The 17,100-nt window shown below is 42.5% G+C and overlaps 1 protein-coding gene across 2 annotated transcripts; it reads left to right on the top strand.

Moving 5' to 3' along the window:
- The first annotated feature begins 235 nt into the window (after positions 1 to 235).
- On the top strand, positions 236 to 16,513 carry phldb2a (pleckstrin homology-like domain, family B, member 2a). 2 transcript variants are annotated; one of them, XM_041952463.1, is made up of 17 exons: positions 236 to 366; positions 2,519 to 2,643; positions 3,624 to 4,591; positions 4,701 to 5,033; positions 8,397 to 8,531; positions 8,812 to 8,949; positions 9,901 to 10,047; positions 10,896 to 11,006; positions 11,085 to 11,174; positions 11,344 to 11,487; positions 11,915 to 12,014; positions 12,710 to 12,905; positions 13,499 to 13,589; positions 13,679 to 13,825; positions 13,950 to 14,169; positions 14,297 to 14,382; positions 14,587 to 16,513. In XM_041952463.1, exons 2-17 carry the CDS (start codon positions 2,589 to 2,591, stop codon positions 14,725 to 14,727), a joined length of 3,102 nt encoding a protein of 1,033 aa, XP_041808397.1. In that variant the 5' UTR covers positions 236 to 366; positions 2,519 to 2,588; the 3' UTR covers positions 14,728 to 16,513. The 2 variants fall into 2 exon arrangements, with proteins under 2 accessions (XP_041808397.1, XP_041808396.1); XM_041952462.1 differs by having other exon boundaries at positions 12,707 to 12,905.
- The last annotated feature ends 587 nt before the right edge of the window (positions 16,514 to 17,100 follow it).

Here is a 17,100-nt window from a genome sequence, read left to right as displayed (position 1 = left end):
ACAATGAAAGCTAATAGGGTAATAAAGCTTCCCTCATTCCTACCTTCTGGCCTATCTGCTCTGTTGCTTATATGAACAGTTCTCCGTCTAACCAGAGAGTGGCAGCAACCAAGCCTGATGCTGCAAAGTAAACACACATCCCCCCCCCCTCCTCTCTCTCTCTCCTGGGAGGAGAGTCTGAGCAGAGAGTTGAGGTGGGAGGGGAGAGGAGGGAGAGGGTCTCTTGTCTGATCCTTTGTCATGGGAAGACTTTACTCCGCTGTTTCATACAGAGAGAGAGAGAGAGAGAGAGAAAGAGGACTTCAGCTTCAGGAACAAGACAGCAAAAGACTCAGGAGCAACTATGTGAATGGGACAGAAAACAAGGTTAGTTGCTTTTATTTCATGCACTCAGTCAGCCCCTAAATGTCCCGGTCGATACAAACAGTGATGCTCCGGGGAAATCACATGGCTGCATTTTGTCTTATTTACACCGCTATGTCAGACTTAACTTTAAAATGAAGTATAAGTAAGTACAATGCATAGTTTAACACATCCTACTGCATGCACAGTTGTTGCTAAATGTAGAGCTGTTAACATATGCATACAGTTAGAAGAATGCTGGACAGATGACTTGGGCAAATGTAAAAGTGTCAAGCTGATGCACAAGAAACGTGCAGAAAGTCCAAATGAATGAATTTTGAGCTGTAGTTGTCTGGCTTTGTCAAGAGGCTGAAAGGTGGTGGTTCTCACTCACTTCTCCATCATCTCCACAGCCATTTAAAAACAGCCCATCAGTAAGTCTTCAAACTGTTCATTACATCCCTGTGTGTGTGTGTGTGTTTGTCCAGAATGTGAGTATGTGTGTGTGTGTGTGTGAATATATATGAGTTTGTTAATGCCTGTTGTTGAAACCGAATATTGTAAAAGCAGTGCAGTGACTTTAGAGCTGAAATGATTTGAGGAAGTAGTTGATCGACAGAAAAATGGATTGGCAACTAATTAGATAGTCAATTAATTGTTTATGTCATTTTTTTAAGCAAACATTGAACCTTTCTATTGCATGTAGTCTATGTATCTGCTTTTTTTGGAGAAAATAATCAAAAGATTATCCATAAATGACAATAAGCATTTGTGGCCTGAATGATTTTAAAGCAAATTTCCTTTGAAAACCACTGAAAATAAACATTGTGCTTGTCTGGACAATGAGTGAAGACAACAGCAGTTTGAGCCTTATGCAGTTTGAAAGTGTTTATCTTCAAAGTGTTACCACACACTCAGTGACAAACATGTTATCAGTGGCCATTCCTCAAACTGTTTACATGCCTCTATGTTTATGATCTGCACTACCCTGCTGGCCTGTACTCTGGCTGATGCAGTAAAAACTCGTGCTCCTGACGTGAAGCCCCCCCATCCCCCCCCACCCCTCTGGCCCCCCTCCAGGCGGTCTCGAGAATGAACTCATGCTGATTGATTGTGTGACTGTGTAAAAGGATACCCTACTTCCTGTAGGCCCACTCTCCAGACAGCAGGACCAGAAAGTCTTGGATCAGCCATCTCTGCCTTTTTCTGTGGTGTGTGTGTGTGTGTGTGTGTGTGTGTGTGCTGTCTGTGGACTCAGGAAACAGTCTGACTTTTAAAATCCCTGTATTTTATCACTAGAACCTCTAATATCCTCACTCAATCTGACCTTTCCGAGTTCTGTTAGTTATTGTAATGTATTAATGTATTAATTTCTTTCAGATTTAATTTTCCTGAGAGGAGACAGTGAGACATTCTTTTTGTGCTGTTGGTGGCTCAGCATTGGAAACTTGGGGTTGGTTTTCATCATCACCCAATCTTACGATGGCCCGATTAATCATTTAATCAATAAAATGTCACCCGTAAAAAAACTAAACTAGATGAAATAGTGACAAGGAAGCTATAGGCTGCAAATATTTCCTATTTTCTCTCAATAAACAAGAGCAATGTTTAGTGTTATTGTATTGAAACTGTAATCGATTTTCAGTCAATGGACTAATGGTTTCAGCATGAGCCGCACCTCAGGTCCTCATGCAGTCCCATTCCCAGTCCCAACCTCCAACTTTGGCTGCTGTCTGAGCGACTCTGGAGCTCTTAGGGAATACTTTCATGGGCTGGTCATGAGTTTGGGGCTAAAAGATCAATTAAGGCGCAGAGTGCAGCTTTTCAGACTCGGTTTTATTGGTAAGACTGAGCCAGGCATAAAAAGTTTCCTCCAGATCTGTTTTCCGACTTAGTCTAGAGGAAAGTTTTTCTTCTTTCCGTTTAAATGTGCACATGTGAAATATGTGCTTGAAATGAGGTATTGTTTTTAGAGTTTTTATAGGATAAGTTGAGGGACCACTAGGCATAGACTCAACTTTGTTTCCAGATTAAAAGGTGCTGCTGTGTAATGTTGTATGGTCACGTGCAGTATTTGTATTCCAGTAGGTGAGATTAGGATGACTAAATTATATATGAGGTATTTTTTTGCAGTCTTGTCGTGTTTATGAGTTTCATATTGATTTCTTCTTCTCAGGAAACAAAGCACATAGCACCTAGCTGAATCCTGCATCCTCACACTGAATCGGAGAAAGGAGGTCATTGTGATGAACAGCATGCTCCCTCAAAGGAGTGCCGTCGCCACTCTGGGCTACGGCTCAGGTAACATTCAAGAGAAGTGTTTTCTTTTGACATTTACATAATATTAACCACTCTAATTTAGACTATTAGACTATTTAGACTAATTCACAGTAACCTTCAGTTATAGATTATATATTTCCCTTCTAATATTTAATTTGCATGTGCCTAAAAGTTTTAATTAAATCTATTTTCCACTTGTGTTCAGCTTAATGAGAATAAACAAGATCATTTTAGCTGGCCAACAAAAAATAAGTGACAGTAAATCAGGATTAGTTAAATGCTCCACAAGGCTGAATGACTTGACCTGGAACCTGGAACAGCATCAGTCCACATTCAAGACTTATAGGGCTTCTGGGTTTTAGTCAAACTTGCCTCTTGGAAGAAGCTTCTGGCTTATATTTATCAGAAATGATCAGCTGACACAACACACAAAACTGTGAGGTCACACTACAGCAGTTTTTAAGGATAGAGGAAGGCACCATTCTTCAAGATGTCTGACAGCAAGTTTAAATAAGTTAGTAATCCAAGTTTTATTCAGCCCAGCAAACTTTGTCATGTTGAAGGCCCAGAATGAATTTATACAACAGGAGGTGGACAGTCTTTGATAAACTATAATTATACGTTTATTCAGCATCCAGCCAGCCATGACTCAGGGCACTGTCCTCATACTGCTTGCTAAGGTATTTGGGCTGGAGTGGAGGGTGTCCTCTGGATTTCTCTTACAGTCGAGACTATGATGCATTCTGGCTTGTCTTGCTCCACCAGCAGTCTTCCATTTTTAGAAGAAGCTTAACCACTGATTGAGCCAGTGTTTGTATTGGGCTCAGAACTGTATGAGCCTACATTCTTCACTGGTTTCCCTCCCTCACTCAGCACAAGTGTGATAGCACTTTTCTGAGCTGAGCTGGTGCTTATTAAAGAAGTCACTTTAAACCAGACTCTACTACAGCACCCCAAAAGAGGCAGGATTTCATGGTCTGACGACTTTCTCTTTTTTACAGACTGTGTGAAGATTGAGCACAGCAGCAGTGGCTCAGTGGGTGGGACGTTGCTGAGGGGCTCCCGCTCTAAGGCAGAGCTGCAGGAGCTGATGGAGACTCTGCAGCGCAGGAAGAGTGCTCTGGAGGCCAGCTTGAGGGCAGCGGAGTGCAGCCGCAAGTACCTCAGCGTGCCCTCAGGTGTTGGATCACAGTCCACCAGGCCATTGTCAGTCCTCAGCAATACAGAGCGGCCTCCGTCGGCCTCCAGAACCTTCTCCTACATGACCAGCAGCAGTGTGCCTCCATCTCCTCGCCAAGGTGAACGCCAGTTGAGCCCTAACGGCTTACTCCGTTACTCCCACTCTCGCCACCAGTCACAAGACAGTCTGCTCCTCTCTAATGCAGCAGATGGAAGCTCTCTGCTCTCCTCCTATGGGCAGCCCCTACCTCGTTCTCCCAGGGTCAAAAGTGGTGCAGCCAGTGTGCCGTCCAGCCCTCGCATGGGCCGCAGGCTCTACTCTCAGGGCAAAGCTGGAGGAGAGTCTCGGCAGAGAAAATACTCCACTGGCTCCCTCAACAGCCTGGGGATGCACAGCCGCTCTCTGCCAAGGCTTAACAATGCAGCAGACCCCCCTGCTCTGTCACTGCCAACACGCCACTCAGTGGGTTCCCACAGAGGAGTGGGCTCAGCGGGGCCACGGTGCAGTCTCTCCTCCCTGGATCAGCCACCGGATGTGACAGTACCAGCCAGCATGCCCAGTACTCCCAGGAGGGCCAGCCTGGCCTCTCTGAGCTCTCTGGGGATGGACGTGGACGGGACTGGCTTAGATCTAGGCTTTGGAGAGAGGAGGTTGTCTTTTGGGAAGGGTGGGCTAGGTCCAGGACAGAGGGTGGGCAGCATCAGCTCTTTGAATGGCAAAGAGGAGCTGAGAGACTATCACCAGCACCAGAGGGATGAACGACTCAGGGAGCAGAAGGTGCAGAGACTGGTGAGTTTCTTTTTCAAGCTGATTCATCCGTGTCTATGCAACTTTTTGAAATCATGACAGTAAAATAACTCAAACATTGTAAAATGATCAAGTGTGGATCTGTCAACAGGAGTGCCAGCGTCTAGAGACCATCTTAAACCTGTGTACCGAGTTGGGCCATGTGGAGCGAGAGCCGGCAGGCTCGGCAGTTTCTGACCTGCAGAAGATCAATAAGGAGCTTGAGAAGCTGCAGGTGTCAGATGATGAGTCAGTGTTCTCTGACTCCCCCAGCAGCACTGCTCCAGAGGGCTGCTTTGGGGCCAAAGGCAGAGACTTTCAACTGGGCGAGGAGCAGCAGGCCGGCCAGCGTCAGCAGAGCGGCTACAGAGAGGCCAGGTCTCACTCGCCTGCTATGAGTCTGAACAGCAGTGCCCCCTCACCCTCCACCCACCACAGGGCCAAAGTAAGTGTCCCCAAATTCGTGCTTATCGGCAGATCCTCATAACCATCAGGTCAGGAGAGAGAAATGAATATTGACAAATTTATAACGAATGGGTAATTGAAATAAATCTGAGTCAAAACAATGTATTACTTATTGGATTTTCTTGTAATTTGGTCTTTAGAGGAAATTAATTTTATTTCTATAACCCAAAATCATAAATCACAAATTTTACTCATAGCTCTTTATAACAGAATAAAAAAGGGCTATAAACCTAACTAATTCTGCATTTAAAGTTGTTTTAAACTGAATTAACTCAAGTGACCATCTTAACCACGGAAGCAGTGTTTTTTAGGTGGTCAATCTGCATGGCCTATAGTAAGTCCTATATGCCATTGATTAGTATTTCAATACTGAATATGTTTATGCTAATTAGTAAAATCAGTCACAGGTGACCAAAAGCACTTCTAGGATATATCGTTTCTTGAAAAAATATACCACAACCAGCATACTGCCCAGTAGTACAGTGGGGAATATGTTTATAACAGAATGGTTAGAGCTACATTATTTGATTTCTTCGGACACTTTGGGCTGAAGAACACAAGGATAAGGTAACATACAACCTACAATGCTAACCTATCAGCTAACATGTTAGCAAACAGTTACTTAGGCAGGGAGCAACCTTATTTGGCCTCTTTCTGGCCACTTGACAAATGTCAAGTCCAATATTCACTCTCCTTTTGTTGTTGTTTGTGCCTCCATGACCTTTTATCAAAAATATCTGTGAATTTAGCTGCTAAATGCTCCACCTCGTTCAGTTGCTAACTTTGTCTGCTTTGCTAGCTTTGATGCTGGGCTGTTAGCGCTGTGGGTTTATCAGTTTGTTTGTTTTTTTTCTGATAAGAGCTGCAGCTGGACATCAGGTGAGAATGAGAGTTGAGAGTAAACCAAAATAGTTGATTTGTTGCACCAAAACAACGAGCTAAAGAGGCTAAAAAGCTACACAGAGGAGCCCATTGGCTAATAATTCTCGGTTAGCACGGAGAATTAACACATGTGTAAAAAAAATAAATTAATAACCTCTTGATTGAATGTAGCTGCTTCAGCATCATTGTCCTGGTATTGTGCATGTTGTCATGACTTATGGGGGCACTTGAGTAGAACAGAGCCATTGTTAATGTTATTATTAACACTTGTGCTTCAAAACGTCTGCTGCGAAAACGGCCTGATAAACCCTGTGTCTGATTAGGCTGCATCACCTGGGCTAAATGCATTTGATAAAGAAGGAAACATCTTCCTTCAGTGTATCCGCATCTCCTCGTCTTATTTGTTTCCCTCCCATCCTTTTTCTGCCTTCGCTCAGTTTCTTCCTGCTGCAGAACGAGTGTTAAAGTGAGACAGAGAGGACCCAGCTGTGGTGTGTGGGGACACACCCCTCCTGTGGAATGCATTTTATCAGACTGCTGATAGCTTGTTGATCTTTGTTTACCTATTATAATATCAGGGTAAATGCTTTCCATTTCCCTTTCACATTTCCACAGAACCTCATTTTAAAATCTAGTGCAGATTACAGGTTCCAGAGATACGAAATGTGAACTATTGGGAAATCTGGGAAATCTGCATGCAATTATGTTCAAGACATCTACAGTTTTTACAATTTATATATTGGTGCAGCTATTTCTTTTCTAAATTTTAAGAAATAAAGAATGGGGTTGAATGTGGTATGAAAAACAAAATTCTGATACCCACAAAGACAAATTCTGCCATACATTTGCTTCAAACTAGATTTGTCTGGATGAAATTGTGTAGCATGAAGCTCTTGCGCAGACTCCATCATTTCATATGCTGACAGCAGATCTGCATGATGGTTGCGTATAGTTTGTATCCTCCAATATATCATTCAACACAAGCCTCTTATGTTGAGGTGGATTCCTCAACATCTTTGGGCTTTTACTCAGAAGTACTGTCAGTATCTGCAGTTGGTAGTTTGTACATTTCCTGTTTATGTGGGTTGGGCAGACATATAAACTAGGAAATCGCAGTTGCACAAGGTTTCAAAATCACAGCTGCTCAAGGCCTCACAGCTTTGATGTTACAATGATTTGACCCCATGTTTTCTCTAACCAACTTTTTTGAATGTGTCAGAGTGGGAAGCCTTGACACACAGGCTGAGAAATGAATGAACATGTTTGATTTACAAATACAAATATCAGTCTTATCAAATGCTGTGGTTTTAGCTTCCAGGCAGGCCACCTCCTCTACTGTCTCAGTCCTAGTGCCGCTGAGTTACTGTCTCTGTAAAAGTGCAGCTTTTTTTCCACTCTAGAGCACTAACAACCTAGCGGTGTGTCTGGTTTTAATGAAGAAGCCCTAGTTTTGTTTCAGCACTCAACCATTCAAAGTCTACAAGGAGGGGGGGGACAGGAAATGACTTTATCCCACGGAGAATTAGTGTCCGCATGTGTGTGTGTGCGCATGCACAACTGTGGGTGTGTATGAGGGGAAGAATGCTAGTGTATATGCATGGCAAAGGCATGCGCTTTTCCAGATGTTGTGAACTACAGTATATACTGAGGCTAAATGGATGGAAGGCCTTGTGAGAATGAAAATGTAGTTGGTACATCAGAGCAGGTTAGCAGCCAGTCTCTTTAATGTGAAAGAAACTATTTTCAAATATACCCAAAGTTTACAGAAACTGAATTTCCAACTTGAGGCCATCATGTCTGCAATGTGTCAGTTGTGACAGGGCTTTACAGACTCTAAATACCCTCTCATCTATCTCTTGCATTCCCCAGAGCAGTGTGTGCAGGAAGAAAGAGAGCTCACAACCCGCCTGGGAAACTATAAATTCTAGAGCTGCTGGCCACATGAGGCTCTGGCCTCAAAAACAATCACCCCAACTCCTACATGGAAGAATACCTGATAATATAGGCTCCCTTAAATGCAGCCACATAGGAGTGTGAATGAATGTTTGTAGGATGTTGGTAGACACCCAAAGATGTGGGAGTACTTTGGCATGACTGGCAGTGGAGTGCACTGATAGAGATTTCCATTACACCGAGTGGAAAAGAATCCTGCTGTCAGTGATCCAGCTTTGGATGCGTTAAAACAGCAGCTGCTGCCGTCTGATTCAGAAAAACTGATTTGACTGGCTGGCAAATTAGTTTAACAACGCACTGGATGCACAGAAAAAGTAGTTTCTCATGTAATAAAAACTCTCTAAAACTTTGAATATACAGTCACCAAGAGAAGCTACTACCAATAAACTTTATTATGGGGATTTTTATGTGTAGCATGTCTTGAATGTGTGTGTGAGTGTTTAAGTGTGTGTGTGTATTCACAAAATGTATAGCCAAGCATCCCTATGCACTCCTGATGTCGCTACAGGCTTTGGAGAGTGTGCAGCTGAAACAGGAAGTAACGCATATAGAGGAAGAGAGGATTCAAGTCCTGAACAACATAGAAGAGCTGGAGCAGAAGATCAAAGACCTGGACAACCAGATGGAGGAGTCGGTCAGAGAGGTAGACAGCCCAGCGCAGTATATAAACACAGCTGACGCTTGAGCAGCCCGGAGGTGTTTGTTCTTATCTAGTGTCAGATAAACTGATGACTCCTTGATAACGTAAGAGCACTGTGCTTTATTTAATCACTCAAGCTCATCGCAGTAAAGCTGGTGAAGTGGGCCACTTAATGCTCCGTTCTGCGGATTGAAGCGGCCATGAGAAATTCACGTATTTGTTTAATCTTACGCTGACAATTTATAAGGGTGTATTTTTTTACTCTGTGCTGCTCTTCCTGCAGGTGGAGGTGGAGTGTGCTCTGCTGGAGGGAGAACAGGAGTCGGAGATGGCCCAGCTGCAGAGGGAAAAGGAGCTTCTGGACCAACTTAAGGAGAAGGTTCACAGTAGTGAGAAGAAGAGCCACACTGAGAACTCGCAGGTAAAGAATACGTAAAAGGGTCAAGTTTTTTGAAATCTAAGATGACCTCGCACCTTTACTGGTTTGTCCTTCATTAGCAGTTCAGCACACAGCGGTCAGAGTGGAGTAAGGGGAAAGCTGGCATGAAGACTAAACATGTGGACACGCGTCCTCAGACACTAAAGCCACAGCTCAAGCAAACTCTCGGGGATAAGTTCAGTTCAACCGCAACTTCCTCTAAAATGGTTTCAGTTCCATTTCCTTTAAAACCAAACAAACAAGTTATGTTTCCAAGAGGAAATGCCTACAACTCCAGACCAGGAGATGTCATCACAAATGGGATCTGCAGAGCAGCTTGAGAGATCCTCGAAAAGACCCTCACCTTAAACTGTTCAGTCAGCTGAAACGTAAAGGCATCTCCAAACAAAGTAATAAAAAGAGGCTGTGAGTCTGCATCTGGACCTGTTAGCTGACTTTCACCTGAACCACCTCCGCTGGACAGTACATGGCAGTTTATTCTCTCTCTTCTCCAGAATTAGGTCATGTTAGCAGTGAGTGACAAGTCTCACAGAAAAACCAAATATCTCACTTCTCATTTTTCACCTGCACAGTCTGTTTTTGTCTTTTCTCACCAATTTGTTTCCTTTTACACCTTTATTATCCCTCTTGACCTTGTTTTCTGTAATCCGGGATCCTTTCACAACTTCTGTTTCGGCCCTGGTGCCCCACGTTCGGGAAGGGGCCCAAATAGTTACCATGTGTAAAAAAAAATGTTTGTTCATCTGACTCCAATTTGGTGAAAAAGTAAAATCACCTGAAACCTGACATCACTTGGAAGGACACAAAATTTAACACTTTGTGTAAAATAGCATCTGTTATATGTCACTTCCATAGCGGCATGCACAGTCTATGTAAAGTTATAGCTCAGCTGTGTGTCTGTGCATGTGTGTGCGTGTGTGTGCTGTTTCTTAGGAGGCTGAGGAGCAGACAAAAAGTTTGGAGGATTTGGAGTTTCAGAAGCTGGAAAGAGAAATTAATCAGAGCGAGGAAAAAGAGAATCAGAGCCAGGAGCTGCTGCGAGAGATCGCTGAGTGTCAGCGCCTTACTGTCACACGCAAGGTACAGCGAGTGAGGTTTTGTGAGTGTGCACGTAGCATGTTGTGCATAACACTGCAGTTAGTGCTGGCACTGCATCACTTTTTATTTTCAGCCAGAAATATCAGCAGTATAATTACTACTGTGGGTATTTTTGGAGCATGATAACATAACGCAGCTCAACAGTGTCAATGAAATACCTATCTGAAATGTTTGCTCTTTAGTGGTTTAGATAAAGAAGATATTTATTATAAGTCAGGACTTTTCAGTGCATGTTTACACACTGTGCCTCAATGGTCTCAGAAGCTCAGGCTCTTTTTTTTTGCTCTCAGGTTGCAGTTATTGGCCCACAAAAAATATTCATATTCAGTTGACTTTCGAAAAATCAGATTGCAGAGTTTGAGCCTATTTTAAGTTTCTAATATCTTAAATTTTCTTTTTCTTTTTTCTGGCTTCTTCAGTTACTACATTGTGGTTCTACTACAGGTTGTGCATGAAAATAAAGCTGCAAAATTGTGAGATTTGCAGCACAAAGCATGAACTAATTACAAGAAACAACAATACCAGCAATGGTAAGCATGAAATACTATTTGCATAGTAAAGTTAATTAATAGAATTAATAGATTCTTTCAACCGTGGGCAAAGCTACACACAGCAATGGCAGAATCAGGGTGAAGATATTATTGTGTAAATAAGATATAGTTGTAGGAAAACCAAAATGACATGCTCCTGTTCCAAAATGAGAATTTGCTCTGTTCACTCTGCTGCTGCTTCATAATAAAACACCTCTGCTACAAGACAGCATATTTGCTTTACTTCATACAAAGTTTGGGGATATTTTGCAGTGATATTTTGCTGTTTTTTTGTCACAGGAAAGACTCGCGGTGCTGAAGAAACAGTCCTCTCAGATTACTTTACAGGCTCAGCAAGAAAGAGAGAATTTCCAGAGAGAGAAGAACAATTTGCTCGTCATGCTTCAGAAGGTGAGAACATTACCCTGCATGCTGAACAAGTAAATATTTGATTATATTTACTTGAGCATATTATCCTGATGTCTGCAGGAGAGAGAGAAACTGGCGTCTTTGGAAGGAAAGTATGCAGAGTTGTCTGAGGGGCAGACGTTCGCTAACAACCCCGTAGCCATCACAGAGGTGGGTGTCAGTTACAGTTACAATAATACGCTAGATTTCCACCAGCAGAGTGCACTGTGTGAGATGGTTTTCACAAAGGATCACACACAGTGAATGGCCAAAGTTTCAACATAAAAAGTCCTGTTATTTTTAGCCTTTGTGATTCCTCTGATGTGTGTGATCACTGCAGCACCTGCACTCTCTGAAAGAGAGGAGAAGAAGCAGCAGCAGCAAGGAAAACGCCTCCCACCCGAGTGACAGCCTACCTCACAAGAGGAGCCAGCAGCTCCTCAGCTCTTATGGCAGATCCCTGGGACGCACGCTTCCTCCTAAGGTCCTTACATTTCTGTCTATCTGAGCAGACATTAAAGATTGGATACTGTAGGATTAAACTGGGTGTTTCAAACCGGACAAAAAGATGTTTCTAATCTGTTTAAAAGACCCACTCATTTGGTAGTATTTCTCTATAACCCAGATTTTGAAAGCTAAGTATTGTGGTACTTAATTACAACTTTTTCAAATTGGAAAAAGTTTTGAAAAACTGATTCTGGACTGCAGAAGAGGGGATTTCATTGCCCTCATTATTTGTATCCAGAACTTTCTGTCCCAAGAGAATGATCCACCCAAACAGGAATTCTCAGTTTCAGTCTAGCTTGCAACACCCATCCAGCTCATGAAGTACTTTCTGCTCATGACGACCTTATGTAGTTGATTGTAGAGCATGTTCTTGAACAGCATATGTGCTGCTGTTTCCTTCTCAGGCCCACTTGCCTCTGTCCCAAAGCTCCAGCTGTGGCAGCGTCATCCCACAAGGCTTCAGCTTCTCCCCGAGGGACCTGAGCACCCGCCGCCTCCCCAAGAGTGAGTCAGAGTACCAGACTGTCTCATCTCGTCTGCATCAGATCTATGCTGCGTGTGACCAGCTTTACAACCTCATTATACGTGTAACAGGACAGGAAATGCTACAGCGATGCACAAAGGGAGCCACATTTAGCCCAAATCTGATATCAAAGACTAAATGTTTGTCTAAACATTAGTACTCTACATTATACTAGATAGGAATTTGTGATTTTGAGGCAGAGTACTTGTTTGCCCAGCCTGCTCAAAACAAGTACCACACACAAAATATCTTCACTGGTCATGGAAATGCATTTATAATCATCTAAATATCTTTAGATGTGTGTAATGAGGTTTGAGAAACCTGTTCGAAAATAACATTTTTTTCAGAGTTTCAGACAAGAAAAGTTTGATGTTAAATACTGCAGCATTTGACCACACAGCTTTTTGTATGTATTCACAAAGCTAAACAGCACTTCTGCAAACTACTCAGCTTAATATAGTAGACGGTGACTTTATCTCTCCTGGTGGACCGCAGTTTGCAACTTGGCTCTGTTGCTACAAACATTTTCTAAAATTCTGCTCACAAGATGCTATTCCACTGAGCCAACTAGTTAATGAAGTGCAACTCTGCCGTTGTTTTTTGGTACTTAAACATTAGATCAGGCATGCGGAGGGTATTTCCACTGTGTTACTGTAATATTCTCCTCTGTCAGCAGGCAACAACCATGCACACATGAGTGAAGACAGACAGAGAAGAAGTGATTTCTGCAGCAGGATGGTCTCTGAGCCCAACGTGTTCTTGGAATCCTTCTCGTACCCGGACAACAGCCAGGCCTCAGATACCGTCAGCGTGGACAGCTCTGACAGCCTCGAGACCAGCTTCTCCGCCTGCTCCCCAGACAACATCTCCAGGTTAGAGACGTGCAGATGAAAGGTTACTTTGAAAAGTCTAGACAGAGCGAATATGTGTGACTCAGAAGAGCTGGAGTTTGTATTTTTAGAAGAGACGTTTGAGCTTTAAGGCTGCAGAGGATAGTCAGGAGAGATGTTCTGAAGAGGAAGCAGAAACAGGAAATGCTTTTGAAGAGGCTGTGATGCTCTGTTTTTGTGTGAGATAAACATATCCACATGATACCAAGCTGTTCTTAAACTTTCTCCCCAACAGTTGCATACAAATTAGCAAATGCAGTCACCTTGTAATAGAGTTCATGGCAGTAACAAAGCTGCCACTTTGTCGTGTTTAAGTGGGGGTTGTTTGTAATCAAGGAAGTCCCACCTAGAGTCATGTTTTTTCCTGCAAAACTAAAAACCTATATATCCATTTTATGTTAAGTATTTGTACAAATGAGTGTGTTTGCATAGCCTCGTTTTTATTTTGGCTTTTGTATTACAATGATTTGTTTTTTTTAGTCTATGATACATGTTTCACAAACAGTCTTCCTCCCATATCAAAGAAGTCTGATTCTTCTTGTGTGTGACGACTTTTGCTTTCCATTCTCCATCAGTGCCAGCATGTCCAATATGGCGAAGATCGAAGAGATGGAGCGTTTACTCCGAGAGGCCCAAGCCGAGAAGCTGAGGCTCCTTGAGCATCGGGTAACGTGCCAAAGCTAATCAAGGCTCACCATATGTGTGGGTGTGTGTGTCTGAAGATGGATGTAATTTGTACTCTGGGCCATGTGCAGGAGCGTGAGATGGCGATGCGGAGGCAAGCTCTAGAGGAGGAGCGAAGAAGACGGGAGGACCTGGAGAAACGGCTGCAGGAGGAGACAAGCAGGAGACAGAGACTTGTGGAGAGAGAGGTGAAGCTCAGGGAGAAACAAAGATCACAGGTATTTACATGAAAAGAGGTTCAAATATAATGTTTTGAAACCACGAGCTTCATGTAAATACTACTTGAACAAAGTACTGCAGAGTGTTTACATCCGTTGTTTAATGTCAATGCTGTTTCCATAGTCCAGGCTGTTGACTCGCTACCTCCCTGTAAGAAAAGACGACTTTGATCTTCACGGCCATATTGAGGCAGCCGGTCACAACCCAGATGCCTGCTTCCATCTGGCCATCACTGATAAAACCTGCCGAGGCTTCCTGGTCAAAATGGGTGGCAAGATCAAGACCTGGAAGAAGCGCTGGTTCGTCTTCGACCAGAATCGCAGGACGCTCACCTACTATGCAGGTGAGCAACTCTTCCTCGCAGCTCTCTGGTGAAAATGTGAGACGGCGCTGTGACTCGTCAGCTACGCCAGGATACTCTGGATGCCGAGAATGAGCTTTGATCACTCTGTTTACATTCTCCGCTGCAGACAAACATGAGACCAAGATGAAAGGAGTCATTTACTTCCAAGCCATAGAGGAGGTGTACTATGACCATTTAAAGAATGCACACAAAGTAAGTCAGTTTGTGTGTGTCTGTGTGTGAGCATCTGTTATTTTTAGCGTGCCTCATTTTCTGTGAATATTGTTGACGTTTGTTTATCCTCTGCTTTCCCCCCCTCCATTTGTCTTACTCCCTCCCACACATGCACAACCTCACCCCTTCTATTCTCCATTATTTCACTTCTTTCTCAAAATTACATTCACTCCCGCACCCCAGAGCCCCAACCCCTCTCTGACCTTCAGTGTGAAGACCCACGATCGTGTGTACTACATGGTGGCTCCGTCGCCCGAGGCCATGCGTATCTGGATGGATGTTATGGTTACGGGCGCTGAAGGACACATGCACTTCATGGTGTGACCGATCCCAAGAGATCAGGGTCCACACCCCTCGATTTCTTTGGTAAACATCGTGCCACACGAGAAGGTTTGCGGCGCTCTGCTCGCATCAGCCTAACAGCAAACGCGTTGTGCAGAGCTGAGGTGAATGTTCATCAGGTCAACAACAAATGAACTTCTGTTTACACTTGTAGTATTTGTAACCTACAACTCATGCGCAAAAGCACACTTTATCATGTAATCATGTATAACAGATCAAAAGAATCGATATACAAGTTTCATAATTAAGCTATTTAGTTATTTTTTTTATTTGTTTATTTGAATGGCAGGAGCATCACTAAATCTTGCAACAATTAAGCTGTTCCATTTTCCAACCTTCCTTATACAAAATCCCTTCTTTTCCCATACTCTCCCAGTTATGTTTGACTTTTGTTGAGTCAAAACCGCAGGGATCAGGGCTGATCAAAAACCCAGCATCTGGTACACATGTAAACCACGGTACACACTGATGTTTCTTTGCCCTCTTCCTCTTCTCCCCTCTCTACTTTTGGTTGGACTCCACCTTTTCAGTGTTTCTGTAACTTAATCAGACTGAAATTTAATTGCTTTCAGGCTGAATCAGTGGGTCACAAGAAGATCAACCCCTCCAAATCCGTGGTTGCAAGAATACACATTCTTGTTTCTAGATCGTCACTAATATTAAAAGTAATTAGTGTGGGTATTATTTTGCATTTTTAGCTCAAGCATTTTGATTGCTGTTGCCAGACTGCTAGCATAAGCTGGTCCTGTCTTCTTATTTAAACCAAGTCTGAATGTCCAACATCAGTATTCCTTCAAATCGGATGCATCAATGTTTGCATCAGTTTCATTCCTGTGAGTCTTAATAACGCTTTCTTCAAACGTACAACCCTTAATCATGAAGGATATTATTATAGGCACTTTTTACATGGCATGTATTATTTGTAAATTCTGGCAAATATTCTTCTCATAAAAGTAGAAAATCACAATGGTACTATGTTTCCTGCCCACCACTGTGCAGCTAGCTCCCCCTCTAAAGTAGAGGCTACAGGCCTGATTCGATGAGGCCATGTTGTGCAGCAGTGATGCTACATGTACTGCGTCACCACATGTTCCGTGGCATTTCATGATGTTTTTTCACCAGCAGAGGGCCTCAGTGTAGAGTTATTGCACTGAAATGATGTCATGCTCTGGCTGCTTGGCCCAGGCTCACTTAAATGAGCAGTTAGTGAAAGAGTGGAGATCAGTGATCCATTTTTTCTAATGTTTATATGTCAAATATGTGCATTTATAAGCACATGTATTATCAAGCTTAAGATTTGCCTTTTGGAAATAAATCATAAATCATTATTATGATCTTGAACACAAAATTATTTTTGTAGTTTTGTTTTAAATGTGCTATAAAATCGATATATTAAATCTGTATATTCTTTGACTGTTTTCAACAGTCTGACTATCTGATAATGAAAGAGTAAGTGTAACACCAGCTGTTTGTTTACAGACTGCAGATCAGGCTGCAGAGCTGATAGTGTTGCAGATGAGCTGTTGCCTTTGCTGGATGCTTCTCAGTAAACAGAGGTATCTGTCATGTTAACATCTCATCCACAAACTGTCTCCCACTGTCTGAGACACAAGCCTTGATACCAAACAAATGGCCGCATTTATATATAATTTGAATAAATTTAGTATTTTATAATTTGTGTATGAAAAGTGTTCATTTTAGTCGAAATTATGCTACAGGTTTTTATAACTGACATTTTTCAGTCTCAATAAGAATAAATCATTTTGATTATAAATCATGTTTGTGAAATGTTACTTTGTCTGTTGAACATGAGCGTTATGTTTCACAGGCTGTTAAACTGTGGTAGATAAATGGGCTGTCAGTTCACTGAAGTTTTGCAAGAAGCTTTGTAAAGCCCAGAATGGAAGATGATGTGTTCTCCAGTCAATATTGAGTACAATAGCAGTATTTTAACACCGTTGTGTAATGTATCACCATGGGGATCAATGGCCAGTGGGAATCAATTATATAGGGCTTCACAATGCCCATGTAGTTCAGTGTAACTAGATATTTTCTAAAGTTTCCTAAAGGAGTCTGCCTTTTATTTATCTTAAAATAGCCTAAGAGTCGAAACCACCATTACTGTTGCATTTTGTGCTAACTCATCACTTCCCAGTATATCTAAAAAGTGACTAAAATATCTCAGAAACTCAAGAACAAGCTCTAGAAATTCTTTCTACAGTGCTGTTTTCCACATCTGAGAGCTTTTTTGATGTTTTTTTCTCTTTTAGCCATCATATTCTTAGGTGTTTAGAATCATCTGCTTTCAGAAACCGTTTCACTGCATCCACAGGTAGAAAATCCAGCATTGTTATT

This window comes from Chelmon rostratus, chromosome 14 (genome assembly GCF_017976325.1).
Source record: "Chelmon rostratus isolate fCheRos1 chromosome 14, fCheRos1.pri, whole genome shotgun sequence".
NCBI lineage: Eukaryota > Metazoa > Chordata > Actinopteri > Chaetodontiformes > Chaetodontidae > Chelmon > Chelmon rostratus.
Note: the sequence above shows the minus strand (reverse complement) of the source record. Positions and strands in the feature narration are given on the sequence as shown.